This window comes from Miscanthus floridulus, chromosome 8 (genome assembly GCF_019320115.1).
Source record: "Miscanthus floridulus cultivar M001 chromosome 8, ASM1932011v1, whole genome shotgun sequence".
Lineage (NCBI taxonomy): Eukaryota > Viridiplantae > Streptophyta > Magnoliopsida > Poales > Poaceae > Miscanthus > Miscanthus floridulus.
This window is the reverse complement of record NC_089587.1, coordinates 60,461,551-60,484,175: the sequence shown is the minus strand read 5'-3', so window position 1 is coordinate 60,484,175 and position 22,625 is coordinate 60,461,551. Positions and strand designations below refer to the sequence as shown.

General features: G+C 44.9%; 1 protein-coding gene and 1 pseudogene across 1 annotated transcript; both read left to right on the top strand.

The window, feature by feature from the left end:
* The first annotated feature begins 11,636 nt into the window (after positions 1–11,636).
* On the top strand, positions 11,637–13,871 carry LOC136472253 (F-box/LRR-repeat protein At3g58900-like). Its single transcript, XM_066469981.1, has 4 exons — positions 11,637–11,692; positions 11,832–12,892; positions 13,023–13,530; positions 13,641–13,871. Exons 2-3 carry the CDS (start codon positions 12,047–12,049, stop codon positions 13,359–13,361), a joined length of 1,185 nt encoding a protein of 394 aa, XP_066326078.1. The 5' UTR covers positions 11,637–11,692; positions 11,832–12,046; the 3' UTR covers positions 13,362–13,530; positions 13,641–13,871.
* Positions 13,872–15,890: 2,019 nt separating this feature from the next.
* On the top strand, positions 15,891–22,198 carry LOC136469173 (uncharacterized; annotated as a pseudogene).
* The last annotated feature ends 427 nt before the right edge of the window (positions 22,199–22,625 follow it).

Below are 22,625 nucleotides of genomic sequence, written 5' to 3'. Positions count from 1 at the left end.
CATTTCTATGCTCTCCCCTAAACACTGTCATCGGACGGCATCCAGTGGGTGCGCAGCTACACCCGCTTGCCATTCAATATTTCCCTAATATATATATGACCAAAGAATGAAGGAAATAATAGATTTTTAATTACTTTCCAAAAATTAGTCTACTTGAAAATTTCTAAAGCTAGATGGAAAGTTTGCTACACCACCCCATTAGCGTGGCAGCTCTATTTTGTCATGCTGCATCCAGATTGCCGTTGTAAGACTACTGCTATTCTAATTTAGAAAAAACTTTTCTTTTTCCATAAGATGTGGGATGCAGAAAAAAAAATTGTATGAAAAATTATCGCAATCCAAAGCCATATAATAATGACTTGGTTTTTTCTGAGGTACCAGGGTTGTCCTGCCACACCAATCTGGCAACTGTGTTAAAATAGAGCTGTGTCCAAAAATGACATGTAGCCTAGTGGTTACAGAAGCTTTAGTAGCACCTTAGGTTCTGGGTTCAACTCTTCGTAGTAGTGAATTTTGTGCTTTCAGTGGTAGTTGACGTTCCCGTCGACAGTGTGAGGTGTCTATGGTGACTTCATGAATCTCGAGGATTTACTGGTCCAGTCTTCGAAGATGTTTATAGGGTAGGGTTTGTGTGTGTGCGTTCATAGGGGTAAGTGTGCGTGCGTTGTGAGTGTTTGTGTTGCACTGTGTAATTAAAAAAAAATTAGAGCTGTGCCATGCTATCGGGAGTGACGCGGCAAAGATTTTAGCTGAAATATGTAACAGGTAGAACCCTCTCGCTTGCTCCATCATAGCGATACCTTGGCACGTCAGAGTGATTTTGCCATGTCATGCCGTTTGGTGCAGCCAAAGGGTTAGAAATAAATAATAAAATGGAACGAGGTTATTTTTAAATTATTATTAAAAAAAATAGAAAAAAAACAATGGTCTTGGACCGTGGGGAGCACGAAGGCAGTATTGATGCTACGAGATGGTCGCGTCTTGCTTCCATCGGACGCACAATGGACGACGCAAGGCTTTCAACGTCCACCTGACGTGGAAATAAGTATGTTAGATGATCTGAGTCTACCGGATACGAGGGCGTGTAAGCTCAGAAAAGCCGAGCAAACTGGGCGGAAGTGTGGTGGCACGGGTGATATTTGTTAGCATCAAGGGCGTGTTTGGCGTATAGCTCCCTGGGGCTCCGGCTCTGTATAGTGCTACTGTGGAGGAGCCGTCGGAGCCCCAAAACTTGCAGCTTCTTCGGCTCCTCCGTTTTCTCAGCGTATCTGGGAAGGAGCCAGAGCTATTTTTTTTGCCATGCTACAGTATATAACAGTGTTCATTAGTATTCTACCGTAGCCAAAGAGAAGGAGCCGGAGCCCCACGAGCTGCACCGAACGTGCCCTAAGTTAATTATGGCGGCTGTGTTCAGTGCCGATTCAGTGCCGATCCTAGGATTTTGAGGGCCCTTTGACAAAGTCATTGCTACGGCCCGTCTCGTCCATGTATAAAATCTTCGCTATGGCTCTCTAGACTATGTGTAAAATCTTATAACATAAATGCACTAATTTTACTTTCAAACCGAAAACAAATTTAATGATATATTTTTAATTTAACATGTCTGATAGTTATCGAAGAACAATATAGACTAAAACAAAAATATATTTGTACTTCTAGAACTAATATGATTATCTAAAGGAAGAATAGAACTCCATCATATCCATTGTACTTCTAGAACTAATATGATTACTTAATTGATCTTTTAGTCTTTTTCATTTTCTTTTCTCAGCCCCCGACAAACGTTTCTTAGGTAACATTTCAAAATTCTAACACATAAATTACATGAAAAACAACTATATGAATATAGAGTACTAGAAGTCTGAAATACTATACAAATAATTAATTTGGATTAAGAAACAACAAGGAAAAAATACCTAGGGCCTGGACTCTGATGAATTGATCAACTGATTGCCTGATCGGAATCGCAAACGAGTCGTTGTTGTAGAGCCCGGAGCGGTGGAGCCTGGTCGCCGCTGGCCAAACACTGTGCTCCATGTCTGTATCTCCATGGCGGTCCGACACCGCGCGTCGCGCACTCTGGCACTCGCACAACTCTTCCTCTCCGAGTTGTGGTCTCGCGTACGGACGTCGTGGCTGCTCTCGGCTGCTCGCGTGGGGAAACTACAGAGAATAGAAAGGCCAAGGTTTGCTAATGGACTTTGGACTATAGGACCCGGGGGATTGTATACCTGGGTTTGGGCCCCTCCCTCGCTTGGGCCCTCGGCCGTCGCACCCCGTGACACCCCCTAGGGCCGGCACCGGCTGTGTTCGACTTGACTCAGAGAGAGTTGCCTAGCTATCTAGGCCTTTTAGGCCAGAGTGTACCACCAATGATTTCCTAATAGGTCAAACAATTCAACCACTCAACATTTAGACATGTACATAATTTTATTTAATGTGATTTCAAAACATTTTCTAAATTAGTTTGGCCCTTGTTAGCAAGGTTAAAATTCTGGTCATGACAAAATTAAATTTATTTTGTTGTAAATAGATAAACTTCATTTTTACTAATTTTTAGTGGAGCTAAACACATGGTATATAATATTTGGTCGGAAAAATCACATAATGGCACTTTTACGGAAACATTTCTTGGTAAATGAGATCTTTCATATCCTTTTTCTTCTCAAATTATACCAAATAAATTTCATTTTAATTGTGATGAAATATATTTCCTCTAATTATACCGAATAAACAATGCTTGGTTTCTTGGTAAACAATTCTTGACTGCTGGATTTATGGTGATAGGGTGTTGCAGCACTGTAGCATCGGGAGTTCTTATCAATGAAATCAGATCCTCCGTCATTTATTATCATCCTTGGTGTGCCAAAGCGTGGAAGATTTCATGGAACATCTTCAAGGCATGTTGAATATCAAACTAGTTGTTACTTAAACTCTAGAGGATTAGCACCATGACATTACGATTAACCCCTTGCATGATTCTGCTAATCAACCAAGGCCTCTCGGGGCTACACCTGTTATGTGCACTCGCGTGCACACTCTGGACTATTGTAAAGGGCCTGATGGGCCTTAGACAGACCACATTGAGAAAGGCCCTTAGCGCCCGAGAGATAAACCAATGAGATAAGTCAGCGCCCAAGTCATCCACACCCGGGGCTCCGCTTGTTATGTTCGCCTTGAACAAGTTCTCGATTGCCACCCAGAACGCATAGGCATTTTGATTGGGCTCCACATGACGAGGCCGAGGACAATGGTGGTGATGCTGCTGTGCATGCAGGTGTCCATCTACAACCAGAGGGGCTTAGTGGAGGGAGTTGAAGTGCCATCGATGTGACAACTGCGAACTTTGGGCACATAGAACGAAAAAACCGCGCCCACTTGGTGTAGTTTGGGCGTTGCGGTTCCATGGTGACGGGTATGTGGCTCTTAACGTTGGTAGCGACTAGGGTGTTCATGAAGAGGGATGCTTGAGACTAGAGGGTATCAATCAACGCATCTGAGGTAGAGGATGAGGTGGCGAGGGTACGGTGGAGGGGGAGGATTGGGCATACACAGTGCCTAACATGGTGAGTCCATCAAGGTCTGATTTGCAGATCAGAGGAGGAGGCGAGAATGTGGAAGGTGTGATTGGTAATACTGCAGGTGTTGTGAACACCCGGCTAGGGAGGACGACCAAGCGGTGCGGCGCTAGGGTAGAGGGGTCATCACAACTACAGGAGCGGTGACCGGAGGTGATCGTGATGCCGGGATTCACAGACGATGGGAAAGGACCGGCACCCCGAGGAGGGAGCGGCGACTAGGGTTAGCAGTGGAAGATAGAGGGGAGCTGGAGAAAAAGAATCATGGTCTACCATGAAAAATAAACAAGGGCAGCAATGATATGGGGAACGCCACACGCCTCTGTGTTCGGTGACTTTTATATATATAGGAGACGAATCAGCTTATGTTACAAGACATGTCTACAACACATTTACATATATTCTATCATACTCCTTTCTTATTTCTCCGTCCCCTAGCAAGATGTTACTACACAGGGTGAGGACTAACAATAGCAGGATCTTCCAGGTAGCAATTTTTAGGAGAAAAATTGGATTTCCGTTTCCACTTTTTACATCTAGGATCCTTTACAATAGATGACAACCTTCTAGCTAGTTTTGTCAATTTTTCTTTTCCTAGTACATACTTTAGTAAAACCTTCTGAATCAAAAGAGTCATAGTCAAGCCAACCCATAATAATTGGAGAAGCCCTAGATTATGTAATAGTAGTTTGTTTTTCAGAACTCTTCAAGTTGTTAGCAACGTTTTCCTTTTTATTTAGAAGCTAAATTGTGTCTAGCACATTCTAAATCAGCAAAAAATATCAAGAGCAGAAAAATCCATCTCTATATTCTCCCCTATATTACTAGCTCTATCACATAGACCATATCAGCGCTCAGAAAGAAAAGGAAGTTATGGTTATTGAGCCAAGTAGTACCTTCAATGTTTCTCTTTCTGCTTATAGCGCTCATCACAATGTTGGCCTTGGAGGTTTGCATTTCCAGTCTTTTGCTCCTCCTATCATCCCCGTGATCCAGTTCTTGCTGAATTTCATGGGTACTCTTGTAGCTTGCTTTCTTTAAATTATCATCCCCGTGACTGTTCGCTTGATCGTATTTGGCTTATAAGCCATGGTTTATCAGTCAACGAACAATATTTTTCTCTCACATCAAACCAGCCAACAGTACTTTCAGCCATGGCTTATAAGCCAAACTAGCCTAAACGAACAGGGCGCTTGTCCTTGTTCTCTGAATAAGGACACTGGACGCCTCACATTAGGGATCACCCAAGTAGAGAACCCAATCAGGATGTTTTCTGCCACATAAATGTTGCGTTCTGCGTCTTCATATTCCTGAGAATAGTCAAGTAGATCTTCCTCACTTGAATCATCCTCCACCTGAACATGCTCAGAGGTAGGTAACTGTTCTTTTCCACTTTCCTGTTGTGGCTCTGGACTTGTGAGTTTTTCTGCAGCTGAAGCACATTTGCCAGAATTTACTGGGTGCAGAAGCCCAACGTTCCATTGATTTTCTGCTTTCGGCCTTTCCGCCACCACCAGCATTATTATCAGCCGCAGAGCCATCTTCACTGGCTTTAAGCGGGTTATACATTGAAGAACAATCCAGATGGTGCTCCAGAGCTTTGGACGATCAACCATGCAGGGACATTGGCCGGTAGGATGAATCCTTGAGCCTAGATGAAGTATTCAACAACGTTTCGAGGCACCGCTGGGCGCTGGTACCTTTTGATCTATAGCCTTAGCCTTGGCCTGGTGTATAACCTACTAATGCGAGGGCTCAATCTAAGTCAGATGCAATCTTGGAAATCTGATCAGAGGTATTTGCAGTGTCTGTAACCTTTTGCACTACATGAGTTCTGAATTATTTTCCCTAAAAGATGGGACAAAATAAGAAAAAACATTGACGATAAAACAACAAAGATCATATTATGTTCATACCCATGCATCCTGCAAGAAACTTTGTTAAGTGCTACAATTTGGGAATAAAGCATAGGCCTTAAAAGTTGGTTCATTAGCTTGGGTTGGATTCAAATTAAACCATAACTGACAAACATGAAGGTAATAAGTTGTAATTGTAACCTCGAATTGTGCACAAAGAAGAAAGATCTAACAGCCGTATCTGCATTCTCTTTCTTTTTTTATCATCATATCTGCATTCTCAGTAAAGGAGAAGAGAGGCATCAAACCTCGAAAAGTTTCAGGTTATGTAGCATGGCTCTGAATCAATGTCAACAAGGCTGGATTTCATTGCAGCATCAAAGAGGTCACCGGCCTGCCAGAGACGCCCATTGGCCAGCATGACGAGGCCCGCAGCCACCCAGGCGCGGCTGCTGGCCGGTCAGTGGCCAGACGGCTGACCAAAGTTCAGGCGCTGGGGTTGTGGAACATGAGCAATGAGATCCGTACGCTGGCTGTGGACGTTTCAAGGTGGCTACGCTAATGGCCTAATGTTAAAGCGACAGATGAGGGGGTGACCGACGAAGCATGGAAATCACAGTAGCAAGGAAACAAGAAATCGATCACAACATGATTTAAGCTTGAGGTATCATCAGACCGGTGTAAAATGCATCAGTAGACCCTAAACTTGACAGTGGGTGTCATCTAGATCTTTGAACTTCCAAAATGCACATCCACCATGAACTAGGCCCACGCTACAGCACAGGTCCAAACAAATCCAGACTAGACCCGTTTACTGACTTGGCGGTCCATGTTAGCACACCAAGGTCATCCCTACTTTCTGAACTTCCCAGGCGATGAAGCGGAGGGGAAGAGGAAAGTAATCCAAGGTCGCAGTCGCAGCTCCTATAGAGTTGATGTGCCTGGCAACGGGATGCTTGCTGTGGCCCCTGCCTGATGCCGGTTTGCAGCCCCTACTGCCGTGGTCCGTGTCCCAACATTAGCGAAGAGCTCCCATGGGAATGAGATGGTTGTTTTCTCACCCCTCCCATGCTCGACATCCCTGTAAGAAATCACATCATGAGGTAGTTGGATGACGTGTTGCAGCAAATGTTTTTATTTGTTGCCATGATACAGAAAATTTGTTGCAGCATCAACACCATGTTGTATCAAGATATATTTCTGAATTTTATTAACAATTCTGTTTTTTTTGACCTGTGATGGTTTGTTGTGTTTCGATATATGCTGCCTACAGAATGTCTCCGTTGCTATTTTAAAATGTTTCAAGTACTTCTTTCCAAAAGTTTCAGTGTTTATATCATTGCTGTTCCAACGAAGATTTTGAAATGTTCCAACAACTACTGTTTTCTCAATGTTTCTATCCTAGCTCCAGGCATTGCAACCTCAGGGCATTCAATGCAGATGCAGGGTTCCCTTTTACTACGTTAGCAAGGTGTAGTAGTAGGTTCATCTCAGCAGTTGACTGCGGCATGTTTGGTACAAGGGTTAATTGTTAGCTAGCAAAATTAGCCAAAATTAGCTCTAGCAACTAGTTTGTTAGCTAACTTCAGCTTATTTAGACTAATTTTTAGCTTCAATTAGTAACTAGTCCTAACTGATTTAAACAGACTCTAGATCTAAGTTTTTGGGTACGTGGAGATCCGGCAAGATCTGGCTTATTGTGTGGTTATCCTGCACCAAGTAGTGGTTGGCTGCGCCACAAAGGTAGGCAGGGCTACCGAAATAGGGGCATGTTAGGGCAGCTCCAACAATGGCTTATGGCTTATGAGTCAGCTCTAAACATTGTATTTCATATTTTAATAGAAGAGAGAGAAAAGCTAGCTTTTGATCAAGAGCTAGACTCACATATTTCAATATCATGTGAGGTTGTCACGTGGGCTTAATCATATATGCTATGAGTCATTGCTAAAAGTAAATACTATTGAAAATGTTTCTTAGAGCTAGTAACTGGTTCTTATTGTTGCGGGCAGGTGTCCTTGGAATTTTTTTACCCTCATGTATCCCAATATAAACCTTATATAATAACAATAATAAAATATTTTGAAACAAGAAATACTAATCACAGATATGCTAACTTTTAATTTATTATGTGGTTTTTCCATGATTAGGTAGAACATCTTCATGACTTCCATATACTCCTACTAACGAACTTCTTCATGATTTCCATCTAGGAAAGGAACGGGAGAAAGCACGGCCTCTTGTTAGCCTTTTTCAGCGCGGTGCATCATCCCATGCAATTTACCAAGCACTCGTCCAAGGTCCCATAATACACCATATTATTAAGGCATAAGTACCAATAAGTAGCCTTAATGCACTTCCCTCCATAAAGTTGTCCACCGCTGCCAATAATGTTGCTTGCTGCCGTCGTCGTGGTCATTGTCGTGCTCCTAGTGTCACTATCCTCTTTGGTTTGCCCTGATAAAGATCAATCGAATTACATGCAATTTCATGTGGAATGAACGCTGCATATATCAATATTACCAAAAAAAAATTGGTGTAATTTATTGATTACCACTTATTACACGTGCATGAACAGAGGAGGATGCCAAAAGAAATATGGCAAACATCCAGAGTGCTTGGATGCTGGTGTGCTTCAGAAACTTCGCCATGGGTGATAGAGGAGAGCTAATATATATACCATGTGTTGGTCAGAATGTGTCTACTATTAACTGCTGCGCCATGGTTAATATATAAATACACTCCACAGTCAATAGATATTTGTCTATCTGCTGTCTATGTATATCTATCTATCTGTCTATCTATCTATCTATCTATCTATCTATATTCATGTGTCTCTACCCGTCTACCTATCTCTGTCTCTTTGTCTATCTATTTGTCTCTTCTATGTATGTATGTCTATCTGCCTTTGTCTGCATCTATCTGGTAATCCATGTGTACCGTCGGAACCTTGGTACAACTTTCCGCGTACCATCGGACCATCCATCACTTGGTCATCGGACCAATGTTGTCAGGGTCCGACGCCCCTCCCACAGACAACCATTGAACTAGCCGTTGCCTCCTGCCGATCGTTGGGAAACGTACTGGATGTCATCGGACTCTGCTGAAATGGTCCGACGCCCGTACTTTAGCTAGGGTTCAACGCCCCTTTTTCCTCTCTGGACATCATTGCACCCTGTTGAAATGGTCTGACTCACTTACTGTAGCTAGGGTCCGACGCCCCCTTTTCCTCTCTGAACATCGTTGGACCCTGTTGAAATGGTCCGATGCCCTTACTATAGCTAGGGTTCGACGCCCCTTTTTCCTCTATGAACATCGTTGGACCCTACTGAAATGGTCCGATGCCCTTACTGTAGCTATGATCTAATGCCCCTTTTTCCTCTGCTGAAATGGTTCGACGCCCTTACTACAGCTAGGGTCCAACACTTGTACACTGTGGACAGTGCGATAGTTTGGTCAGATGCCTTGCATCTCTTCGGTCTGATGCCCTGCCTGAACGCCTTAAGCTAGGGTTTGCTTGGGCGATTGGTCCGACGCTTCCATAGGGTCTGGCGCTTAGCAGGCCCTTCTTCATTTTGTTTCTTCACGATCTTTGCATCTGGCTTGGTTCCATCTTCATGTCTTGGACTTTTGCATGTCTTATAGATATTTAACATTGCTTCTAATGTCTTGCTGAAGGTGTTTATCATCCGGATCACCACTTTTCCTAAGTCCAAGCCACTTTTGCACCCTTTGAACTATATCAAAAAATACTAGCCGATTATGTCAGTCCAAATGGTCATGTTGATCATCAAACACCAAAATCCAAATTAAATGGGCCAAGGGACCATTTTCCTTACGGCCATGAACCTTCGGGAAACCCTCGATCGGAAGCCCTCCGGATGGACCTGATGGCCCAACGGGCTGGGACACGACTCGACAAGGGCCCATTTGGAAAGGCGGTTGCTAATTTAAAAGTCCCTCTAGCCTTGTGACTATGTGTATTGGATAGCTGAAAATATTCCAACATATTATGTACTAGGCAGGGAGCATTTACATACATGAAAATATGTGTAATGCTACATAAAAGGGGGACTCAAATTCCAATAAAGAGATAGACATCTTTTTGGATCAACTACCAAGAACCCTTGTCTCAGTAATAGCGCTTGGTCTAGCGAAGGCCTACCTTCAGCGTCCTGGCCTTCGCACGGTCGAACCCAACATTTAGGAAACAAAAATGTATTTTCGAAGTTTATGGACTTAGACACACCTAGACAAGTTTAGTGCTGCTCATGCATTTATTCTCTCTATTCACAAAAAAAAAATGCAACTATGGTTTGACGAAATCTAGAGTTAATAGTATTCACATTTATGTCTCTATATCGATTTATTATGAAAATATATTTCATAATTACTTTAATGTATTTATTTTGTATTATAAACATTAGAATTTTTACTATAAATTTGGCTAAACTTAAAAGCATTTGATTTTTCAAAAAATGAGAATTATATTCTTTTTTGGACTAATTGAGTAACTCTTTGGCCTCCTTTGGTTGGGTTTCGTCTCCACTAAAAAGGCTCTAGCTATTTTGGAAAATGTTTTAGCAAAAACTGCTCTAATTATAATTTTATAAAAAATTGTATTAGGTTTGTGAGGTGGAGCTAGAAGAAGCCACTTTTTTCACTCCGGCTCCTCCGGGCGGCTTGCGAGGAGCCATTTTTTACATGCTCATTTGACACGACTGCATGCAAGAAGCCACGAGAAACAGAAGCCGGAGTCATTCTGTTTGGAACCCATAGCTCTATGCGTGTCTCCTTCCCTTTCTAGCTCCCTAGAAGCCGACACCCACAGACCCACCGACAAGGGGACCGCCACGCTCCATGCAGCGTGCCGCCCACCATTTTGGCTTGGCACGAGCACAAGCATGGCCCGCTCCGATGCATAGGATTGTGCCTAGGCCGCTCCCCATGCGTGTCGGGCAGCACGGCACAGCCCGGTAAGTAGCTTGAGGCCCAGTAAAGGCCCGGTATCATAGTCAAGAGTCGTAGGCGCATAGCGTGGACGCCCCTCTTCCCTCGCACGACCTCTCCTCATAGCGTAGACAGCCGAGCGCCTCCTCCTCTCCTACGCGACCTCTCCTCATAGCGTCGATGACCAAGCGCGAACGCTGATGCTCCCTCCCTCTCCTCCCTCCCCGACGCAAGATCCGGTGTTAAGGTCCCTAAGGGCAAGCTCACCGGTGGCCGCCGCCACCTCCTGCTGCCGGTAGCCTCCTCGACTCATCTGCAACGCGACGGCAGGAGCTCCCCCACGGGGCCATGGTGACGCGGGTCACGGACTTGCCCAGCCTACTAGATTGGCCATGCTTTTTGGGGTGGCTCGGCCTGAGAAACGGCTCGACAGGTCACGCCTGGGCCAGGAATGAAGCCCAGCTCAGGCACAGCCCGGCGGCACGTCATGCCCTACCTGGTCCGGACCGATAGGGTGGGCAACCCCAAATGCTCATCTATATATACCACACCTTCGCCACTCCACTCGTAGACTCGATACTCGCACATTCTAGCGGCTTTTATCTGTGTACCATTATAAAAAGATAGTAATTACCCATAAGCCATTAAAAAAGTTAAGTTCTCACAGGTGCCACTGCTCTAAACTCTTTTACCCTCCACGCCACTTCCGTTAGACTTGACTCTAACGGTGTCAAACTACGGTGTGAAAAGTCGAAAATACCCTTAGGTATGAAAAAAAACTCAAAACTACAAAGTTATAAATCTCGACAATATCTATAATTTTTGTATAAAAAATATCTTCATTTGATTCTATACGTAAAAGATATGATTTGATATGTTTAATATGTCTTAGAAAAATTATTTTTTTTTGTACGGAATCAAATGAAGATAATTTTTATATAAATATTATAGATCTCGATGAGGTCTATAACTTTCTAGTTTTGAATTTTTTATTTGAGATCATTCAGATGTTAAAAAAATTAATTATATATTCAAATCTAAGAGTATTTTTGACTTTTCATACCTACAGTTTGACAATGTTAGAGTCAAATGTGATGAAAGTGGCGTGGAGGAAAAAAATAAAAAAAAAAGTTCTGAGCAATGACATATATGAGAATTCAACTTTTTTTTTAGTAGCTCGTAGGTAATTACGAATACGGTCGGAATCCCTAAATGGCACACGGCTAAAAACCTCCACATTCTACAGCATCCGGTTTCTCCCGTCTCTCGTCTTCGCCGCCGGATCCCCTCCAAGCTCCAGCAGATTTCGAGGTTTCTACTGAACTACTTTGATCCTCTGCCTTCTCCCTTCTTTTCTTCATCGATGGTGATAGCTCTCTCCCACTTATCAGGGAATGTGTGGTTTCTAACCTGTGGCCGATTGTTTTATCCTTCTCCCCACTTTGGGCAGACTTTGCAGTCAACCTCTCTTTGAAGCGGATCTCTACATTCTACAAGATTACAATTGCGAGCAAAGCTTCTGTTGAGCTGTGGTTGGTTCGTGTTCTTGAATCAGCTACCGGACTCGAACAATGTAGGTTGTCTCGATGGTCACAATGTTTCCTCGAGTGCACACCACATGTTCGACGGAATGTCCCTGAGGTGGTCCAACAAGAAGACCCGACTATGGACACGCCCAGCAGTAAGAGCGCGAGAGGGATGGACGCCGGAGACAGGATCAGCGACCTCCCTGATGAACTGCTCCACCATGCCATGTCCTTCTTGCTGGCAAGGGACGTCGTTCGCACGTGCGTGCTGTCGACTAGGTGGCGTCACCTATGGGTGTCCATGCCGTACCTCAGTATCGACACCGGGGATTTCATCAACCAGAGAAGCTTCATCAAGTTTGTGACTTCGTTGCTTCTGAGTCGTGGTTGCGGACCTCTGGATTCGTTCAGGCTGGATGCCAATGGGCCTGGCATCTTTCTTGAAAATTTCCGTGACACTGCCTACCTGTGGATCTGCCATGCCCTGAGGAGCAATGTTCATACACTAAGCATTATGGATCACGAGTTGAAAGAGGAAGGGGAAGGGGAAAGCGAAGAGAGATCTGATGCCTTCTGGCTTGGCCACTGTCCCTTCATGTCATTGTACTTGAAACAATTGCATCTCCGTGGTGTTAGCGTGGACAAATGCTTTGCGAAGAATCTATTTTCTGGCTGCACAGCATTGGAAGACCTAGATATGATAAACTGTGTGATCCTTGCCACCGAATTTTCCTCCACCACATTGAAGAGGCTGAGCATTGACTATCATGGTTTCTGCCGCAGTGAAGGGTATGACTATGAAGACATTGTGATAAACATGCCTAGTCTCATCTCACTTCACATTGGAGCACTTTGTGCAATGCTGTCTCTTGTGGATGTTCAGTCATTGATAACAGCCTCAGTTTGCTTGGATGATCAGAATGCAACATTTCCTGGTGCTCTTTCAAGTGTGAAGAACTTGGAGTTGCTGTTTCCAGTGTGTGTGGTATGATTTATATGGAACTGCGACACTTGCAGCTACACCCTTTTTTCTGTCTGTTCTATAACAGAAGCAAGGTTTTTTTTTCACAAGTTTTTCATGTTAATAGCTTTTTTTGTACGTACTGACTTTACAGGGAGGGGAGTATTCATTGCAAAGTAATATCCAGTTGTGTCAAGTGGAGTTTACCAATTTGACAACTTTGTCCATCAGTGATTGGTGTTTACATGACAACTGCAAAGTGCTGCTGTATATGCTTAAGCATTCACCAAATCTAGTGGAACTTACTCTGAAGATGAGAGAGGTGTTTTTGTCAGGATTACCCTGCAGTTTGGCAGGCCAAGCTATATACATTCGGTCAATTTCATCAACGCAACTTATGCTAATGACTGACATGTACTTATTCTTTTTTGTTCTTCTTGGAAGCTTTTTGGTAGTGAACATTTTGCATTGTGTCGTAGTATTGCTGCTGTAGATTGCCCATTCAAAGAAACAATGAGACGATTCCAATGTGAAAAGCTCAAGAAAGTTGAAATCATCTGCCCACAGGGCGACCGAAGGGTGGGAATGCTGGTGACAATACTTTTGACCAGAATAATATCACCCCCTGAAATTAGTGTTAATCCATCTCCAGATATTCCATGGTAAGTTTCTTATTCCCTTGAAAATTTTCATCTGAATTGTTTACAGTTTATTTTGTTGTGAATCAAAAGGTGCTGTTTTCAGTTTTCACTTACTCTGGCTTGACATGTAGGAATACTGCCTATTTTTCCTACAAATGGACGAGTTTGGGCTAGTGCTTAGAAGATTTCTTTGCCCTCTCGCTAATCTTTGGATGACTGTAGACTGTAGTTGTGAGAATGGACAACTGCCAGCATGCAGCGCCAATGGTTCTCTCCGAGACTCTGCTCGGACTGAGCTTTTGCTTGTCACTATCGTGTTCTATGATTCTGTCCACCTTTCTAATTGATGCTTCAATGTATGCCCAGAGATTGCGCATTGTGTTACACCCCTTACTCTGTTGTTTTCGTCGAAACGACTCTTCTCTATTATGTTGTGGACAATGCACGCCTGGCGGCAGCATTCGATTGGCAAGTGTTTTGTGTGCTATAGATGTTCCGAATCAGCATGTGGTCAAATACTATGCAGCCGTGCACATGTCGATTCTTGATGAGCTTGCAGTTGCAGGAGATGTTTATCGTGGTGGTTTAACAGCTTCAAAAGGTTTACTACAGATTGCAGTTTGTTTGTGATGATGCACTGGAGCATGCAGCGGATTTCAATTTCATTTCTTTGTGGCATCCATGCTCCTTTGTCGATCAAATTGAATCATTTGTGTTGCCACATATTCATGCGAAAACCTATTCCTTATTATATTCTCACATATTCATGCTGGTAACAAGATTACATCTTTGTATGCGTCGTTCAATCAAGTTTCTCCAACAACACGGTTGACGATGGAACCAACCATGCATGGACTGATGGGAGAGCTAGCTCAACGGCTGGAGGCTGGAGGGCTGCAGCCAACCTTGCAGGGGCAGTTTTTGACGCACTCCGTCAGTTGTGACCAGCACTGGTTGTCTTTGCTGCAGCAGAAGATATCCGTGTCATGGACGTTCTGGTTGTAGTGACATCCATTGAAAATGTCGTCTTTCCTGCCCCTCCAGGCTTCTTCAGTGCTCTGACCTAAACATGACAAAGAGATATAGGAAAAACAATTGATAATCGGCAATTGCAAACCAAAAAAATGAACACAATGGTGAAATTCAAAAAAAAAACGAGCACAAGAGATTGATAAGTTTAGTTACCGCTGATGAGTGCAGGAATGACAGAGAATGTCAAGAGAAGCAATGCAAGCAGCAAGAGTCCTTGGCTGCTGCTGCGCTTCACAAATGTCGCCATCCTCACTGACGATGAAGTGTGTGCTAGTTTTCTCTAATTGACTGGTGAGTGTTCGAGATCTGGTTGCTCCGGGGTTGATATATGTACCTATATATAGTCATATAGAGCAGGGAAAGTTAGCACGAAATAAGTGCTAGCTATCTTTGTGGAATCTTTTTATTTATTTCCAAAATTAAAGTTCAGCTTCATTCTACTGCTAAACATGGCAGATATATGTTGATATCTAACGTTTATTCATATACTTCCAGTATAGGAGTAGCTAGTTTAACGCCAAATAAAGACAAGAATTATTAGCTGCTCTTTTATTATGGGCATATTTATTATCTTCCATTTCTATAACATTGGGTAGGTTTTCTCATTATCAATACACAGGTTAGGTTTCACATAAGGAAGAGCGGCGACCGCCGGCAAGCCGGCGGTGGCCACATCTCACCGCCCCGTGATCTCCCTGGCATGGAGGATGCCATCCGTGAAGATTGTCCCGGTGACACAACGTGCGTTGAGGAAGATAACAGCGACTGAGCCTAGCGGTGCGGATCAAGATCAACGCGCTGGCAAATTTTGGTATTCCAATTCGGATACTGACTCGGAGTGCGAGGAACAAGGTGATGCCGAACCCACCTCGCTACGAATCTCTCCGGCGACGGTGACCTCCACCCCGGCCCCTCGATCATCATCTCCGGTGCCTCTGCCTTCACCAGCGCCGCCCCCTCCTCGGCGGATCAAGGCGCCATGGAAGAACATCTGGAGAGGCCCACTACCGCCACCGCGTATTACACCGGCAGCGACCATCGGCGACTATCTCCAGCCGGCGTTGCAGCAGCGGGTTCCCCGCCGTCCGTGCGGCGGAGATCCGCGTCTCGCGGGGTTTCAAATTTCGAAATCCCATCCTGGTGCCCGGACCCCCGAACCGGTGCGGCTCAACCAGGACCAGGCCGACCGGGTGGCGGTTTTGACTCAGACTCGACCGGCGCCGGAACCCAACCGGCCAACCCCGACCCAACCACCTGTACAAGGAATTCGAAGACCTACCCGACGCCTCGTGAACCCTTCTCTGTTCGTCACCACCGCCGCACCGAGGCCGTCCTACCGCGACGTGATAATGGCGGGTGGAGACGTGGGGAGGAGAGGGGGTCGGGGTGCACCAAGACACGACGCCCCATCTGATCGCAGCCGAGGTCGAGGAAGGGGTCTAGTCAACTGGGATCGTGGACGTGGAGGCCGCGGTGGACCACCCCCGGCCGGTGGTCGCCCTCCCCTGGCTGGTGGTCGTGGCGCTGACCGAGGTCGTGGCCACAACCCTAGGCCAGCGCCGGGGGCTGTCGATCTTGTTGGCGCGGCGGACTCCGGGGGGAACTCCGGGGCCAATCGCGCAAACGATGAGGTCGCCGTCGAGGGTCCCCAGGAAGTTGGTCACACCCGGGGAGTCGAAGAGCAAGGCAAGATGGTGGACGATGAACAGGGCAAGAAGAGGAAGAGGAAGGATCCATCAGTGAAGTTGGAGTGTTCTATATGCACAGAGGAGCACTACACCAACAAATGTCCAATGCTGCGAGGCCCCAAACTATCGGTCGCTTTCTATGGCGCCGCTGAGGATGGGATGGGTTTCTTCCAAATTCAGGCTGCAAGGAACAATCACATTGTGGACACTATTCAGTCGTCAGCTGCAGCCTTCATCACTGTTGAAGCAGGAGAAGTTTCTGCTCAGCTACTTCAGGCTGAACTGGCGAGGATTATCCCAGTTCGTTGGGTATGGGAGGTGCAGCAGCTAGAGGCAAAATCTTTTGTTGTCCCGTTTCCAAGCAAGGAAGAACTTGATCGCATGATAGCAATTGGTACCTTCACCACAAAGAACAAGGAAGGCACTATCGCATTTGCTGAGTATGTGGATGATGTCCAACCCATTAAAATACTGGACCAAGTATGGGTGACAGTCACTAAGGTGCCCAGGGTACTTCTTTCTTTTCTTCCACTGTGGGCAGTAGGGACCATTATTGGGGCTACACAAAAGGTGGATATGATACACCTTCGGGCGACTGGTCAGGTTCGTATCCGAGTGGCTGTTTATGATGTTAAAAAGATCCCGAAGTTTGCTTATGTGTGTGCTGGCACTGGCATTTACCGCCTGTATTTTAAGGCCGATGAAGCTGTACAGATTGATCTAGTTGATCCGACGGATGATGATCTGTTGGGAGATAGTGATAAGGAGCCGGAAGGGAGCGACCGTGAGATGGAAGATGCGGAAGCTCATAATCCCCAACACCCCCAGAATAATACAAAAACTTCTGACAAATCTTCAGCACCTCCACAGAATTTGCCCCCTCAGAAGCAAGCTGCTTTGGTAGAAGAGGCCCTGGATCTAACATGCACGCAGCTCATTAATGAGATCAGTATCAGAGTCATGCTAGAGTCAGAAGATGGTGATATGAGGAAGACTTATTCTCCTCTGACAGCTGAAGAATTGGCTGATTATAATAAGCTTGTTGATTCACCTAACAAAATCAACCCTTCTTCTATTTTTTGTCATCGCCGACTACGTCGACTGATCATGCTGAGTTGGGGGGCTCTACATCGCCTACTGCCCCCCTTCTCGCGCTGGAGTGCGGCGTGGCCGCACCGACCTTGGGTACCTCACTGTCGGGCTATCCTAGCCCGACGGTGGATCCACTGGCCGCGGAGCTCTCTACCCCCGCGACGGACGAGGCTGTTGGGGGGTGGGCGTGGGGGGTGCTTCATCAACCGAACCCATATGCCTCCTCCCCTACACTACCACACCACCTCCGGAGCTGCCAGTGGCCGCGCAGGGTGATGGCGAGGGCAGTGATGCCACCCTCAGCCACTCCCCCGCGCCGGCCATTGCTGAGGACCACGACGACATCATGGGTGGCGAGGCCCTGTGCCGCCTAGGCAGCCCGCACGTGTCTCCCTTGCCTACAGTGGGAGACCTTGAGGTTGACGCAGTGGCACTACCTGGCTCAGGGGGTCCATCACCGGCACCTACCCCCCAAGCTGGCACAGATCTCCTCCTAGCGGGATCTGAGGACGCTGGATCCCTGCCACAGGCCGCACCGGCCTCACCGACGCCCTTGGCCGGGGCAGTGGAGATGCATGCGGTTGGCAACCTCATCTCGTCATCAACTGAAGAGCAAGCCGCACCACCTGTCACGCCGACTGCGACCTATACAGAGGAGGTGACCATATCCGTGGACACTACTACCCTGGCAGTGGGTGAGATGGCACCTGCAGTTACGGCAGCGCCCATCAAAGCGCCGCGTCGAAGCTCCAGGAATGCGGCAACGACGGACGTCCATACACTACACAAGGCTGAACGACTGGCAGCTAAGAAGAACCTTGAATTCCCAGGTAACTCTTTCACTAGCTTTCTAGATTCCAAAGTCCTTTCAAACCTTGGTAGGGTAGGCATCAACCTAGGTACCTCAGATGTAGTTACAATCAAAAACTTAGAGGTAGACAGGTTAGTTTTATGTGCTAATACAAAGAAAGGTTCTGCTAAATCTAAACTCTCCAATCTTGAGAGTGATGATGAGCGGGATGACCAAATTGATGCAATTCTCAGCCACGCCTGTGGAAATCTAAATGAGAATTTGCTGGAGGAGGAGAATGATCAAATCATAGATCTCTCTCCACTCCGACGGAAGAAAAAATATAATAATGCCAAGAATACATTTAATGGCAAACTTCCCAAAAAGCCAAAGACCCCCTCAAAAATTATTATAAAATGAAGGGTGTTTTCTGGAATAGCAGAGGTCTTGGAGACTTGGCTAAGCACAGGTTTTTGGCTGAATTAGTGAAGGAAGAGCAAATTAATTTTATTGCTCTATCCGAAACAGGACGGGACTCGTTCCCGGATCATGTTCTCAAAAATCTTTGTGGGGGACATGATTTTCTTTGGCACACCATGGCACCCCACGGTAGGTCTGGGGGCATCCTTCTAGGTGTGGACTTGAATGTTTTTGACATTGGAGCCATTGCTGAGGGAGATTTTTATGTAAAATTCACCCTAAGAGTCAAATCAAATGACTTCAAATTTGTGCTATATACGGTATATGGACCAGCACAACTACAGAATAAGAGTGCTTTCTTAGTAGAACTCGCCAACACGTGCTCCAAAGAAACCCTTCCATATATGTTAGGAGGAGATTTCAACATAATGAGAGGCCCAGAAGATAAAAGTTCTGGGGACTTTGACCCTAAATGGCCAAATCTTTTTAATGCTATTATTGAATCTCTAGATCTTAAGGAGATTACAATGGCAGGCCGTCAATACACATGGGCAGGGCCAGGGGATAATCCAACCTTTGAGAAGTTAGATAGAGTTCTCGTTAGCACGGAATGGGAAATCATGTTCCCATTGACAACAGTAGAACCTAGGGATAGGAATATCTCGGACCATACTCCCCTATGTCTTAACACAGGTGCTTCAACCCACCAGACCCACAATCGTCCTTTCAAATTTGAGAGGGGATGGTTGATACGAGATGGATTTTATGATATGGTTGCAAATATCTGGCAATCTCCATGCTCTGGGTCAACCCCCCTTGAACGTTGGCAGTTCAAGATCCGCAGACTCCGACAATATCTAAGGGGCTGGGCGAAACACACTGCAGGGTCATATCGAAAAGAAAAAAAAGACTCTGCTAGCTCTTTTAGAGAATCTTGATAAGAAAGCTGAGATCTCTCCCTTATCTGATCAAGAGATTAATCTGAAGCATTATCTAAGAGAATGTTTAGTTAACCTTCTGAGAGAGGAGGAACTAAAATGGTATGAGAGAGCCAAAGTTAAAACCCTCTTGGAAGGGGATGCTAACACTCGGTTCTTTCATCTAGTTGCCAACGGGAAACATCGCAAGCAACATATCTATAAACTTGAAAATGATCAAGGTGTTGTGATCGGTGATGATCATCTCAAAAGTCATATTACGACTTATTATAAAGAACTCTTTGGCCAGCCGGAGAATTTCGATATCTCTCTTAGGGAAGACCAAAATCTGGATATTCCACAGGTATCACCGGAGGAAAACGACATCCTCATCAGCCCGTTCACTGAATCTGAAGTGAGGGAGGCGGTCTTCCAGATGGAGCATAATAAAGCTCCAGGGTCGGATGGTTTTCCTGCGGAATTCTATCAGGTGTTTTGGGGAGTGATCAAGGATGATCTTCTACCCTTATTTGCTAAGCTGCATAGGGAGGCTCTTGATCTCTACAGTCTTAATTTTGGTATTATTACCTTAATCCCAAAAGTGAATAATGCCATAAAAATTCAGCAATACAGGTCAATTTGTGTTCTTAACGTGAGTTTTAAAATATTCACTAAAGTGGGCACAAATAGGCTTAATATGGTAGCTAAAACTGTGGTGAGACCAACGCAGACTGCCTTTATGACAGGTAGGAACATAATGGAAGGGGTCGTTATCTTACACGAAACCATCCATGAACTTCACACCAAAAAGAGAGACAGGTGTCATTTTCAAGATTGACTTTGAAAAGGCATACGACAAAGTGAAGTGGCCTTTCCTACAACAAACGCTACGAATGAAAGGTTTCTCCCCCAAATGGTGTCGATGGGTTGAAACTATGGTCACCGGAGGAAGTGTGGGAATCAAGGTCAATGATGATGTAGGACCCTATTTCCAGACCAAACGTGGACTCAGACAGAGAGATCCAATGTCACCAATCTTATTCAACATCGTTGCAGATATGCTAGCTCTACTTATTAACAGAGCAAAAGCCGATGGTCAGATAAGAGGTGTCGTCCCCCACCTTATAGACGATGGTCTGTCCATATTACAATATGCAGATGACACCATTATCTTTATTGATCACGACCCAGAACAAGCACAGAATCTGAAACTGTTGCTTTGCGCTTTTGAACAGCTATCTGGGCTGAAGATCAACTTCCACAAGAGCGAAGTCTTCTGCTATGGTGCAGCTAAAGAGATGGAATCCTTTTATACTAGTCTCTTTGGATGCGATGCAGGGGAATATCCCTTCAGATATCTAGGGATCCCAATGCACCATAGACAACTCTTGAATTCTGAATGGAGAAAGGTGGAAGATCGTTTCGAACAGAAACTCTCTTGTTGGAAAGCGAAATACCTGTCATATGAGGGTAGACTAGTTCTGCTTAATTCAGTCTTAAGCAGCCTACCTATGTTTATGATGTCCTTCTTTGAGATCCCTAAGGGGGTCATTAAAAACCTGGATCATTATAGATCAAGGTTCTTTTGGCAAGGCTACTCAGATAAACATAGATATCGTCTTGCCAGATGGGACATCCTTTGCCGTCCTAAGGACCAAGGAGGATTAGGTATCCTAAATTTACAATTGCAAAATAAATGCCTTCTAGCCAAATGGCTGGTTAATCTGCTAAACTCAGAAGGCATATGGCAATCTCTTTTAAGGAATAAATACTTAAGCTCCAAGAGCCTAACTCAGGTGGCAGCCAAACCCAATGACTCTCATTTCTGGAGAGGACTCATGCATATCAAAGATGAGGTGCTGGCTAATGGTTCATTCGATATTAAAGATGGAACCAACACTAGGTTTTGGGACGACACATGGGTAGGAGATAAGCCTCTGAAATTTAAATATCCATCCTTATATAATATAGTGCGGGATCCTCACGCAACAGTCTCAAAAGTGATGACTACTAGCCCACTAAACATCTCTTTTAGAAGGGCTCTGGTGGATAATAAACTTGCAGAATGGCTTAGTTTAGTAGCACGGATCTCAAATGTCGAATTGGTCGAAGGTTCAGATTACTTCAGATGGAGTTTAACCAAATCTGGGTTATTCTCTGTCCGCTCTATGTATCTCTATCTTATAGATACACAAACACCTTTTCGTCATAGGAAGATCTGGAAGATAAAAATTCCTCTAAAAATTAAAATCTTTCTTTGGTTCTTGCAAAGGGGTGTCGTCTTAACCAAAGACAACCTCGCTAGAAAAAATTGGAAGGGGAGTTAGAAGTACATCTGCTGTAATGGGAATGAAACTATCCAACACTTGTTCCTAGAATGTCCCCTTACCAAAATGATATGGAGGATTATCTTTTTTGCTACTAGTCTGACCCAACCAAGATCAATCAGCCACATGTTTGGTAATTGGCTAACTAATCAAAATAAAAGGATTAGAAATTTGATTTGGGTGGGGGTGGCTGCCATGTTTTGGGCTATTTGGAGATGCCGTAATGATGTTGTTTTTAATCAAATGAGATCTAACTCTATGATGTAGGTAATTTTCAGAGGAGCGTACTGGTTACGCTCTTGGGCCCAGCTGCAGCGTGATGAGATAGCCAAGGACGCGCTCTCTACGATGAGCAAGAAGTTGGAAATAATTGCTTTAGAGATATCCAATAAAGGATGGAAACATTTATACTATTTGAATTAGCGTCCGGGTCGATCTATAAGACTGGCTCTCTCTTTTTTTCCTCCAAAACTTTGTAATAGTGGGCTGTGTACATCTATGGATGTAGAGGCCAGATATTGTTTTATCCATTATCTAAAAAAAAAATATAGCAACCCCCATTAGCATCGTATCATGACAGCTATCTTTTCATTCAATTTATCCACGGTTATCGCCCACTAGCTAGAATTATAATGAGACTTTTACCTACGCGCCACTAAAAAAATCAAAATTCCATAGCTGCTACCAAAAAAGATGTACGTACTAATGGACATTGCCGAATTTTTCTCGCGACCTTCCCATCTTTCTCAAAAGGGTGATTTTGCCACCTCCTCCTTAGATGCATCCCTGTGGTCAACTGGCGACATTCTGCTAAAGCCTTGAGTGCTTGCTGCTCCACGTCCTAAGAGCG

Coding starts and splice junctions, on each gene's coding strand:
- LOC136472253 (XM_066469981.1), top strand. CDS start 12,047: ATGGACACGCCCAGCAGTAAGAGCGCGAGAGGGATGGACGCCGGAGAC. Junction 12,893..13,022: donor TGCTGTTTCCAGTGTGTGTG/GTATGATTTATA, acceptor CTGACTTTACAG/GGAGGGGAGTATTCATTGCA.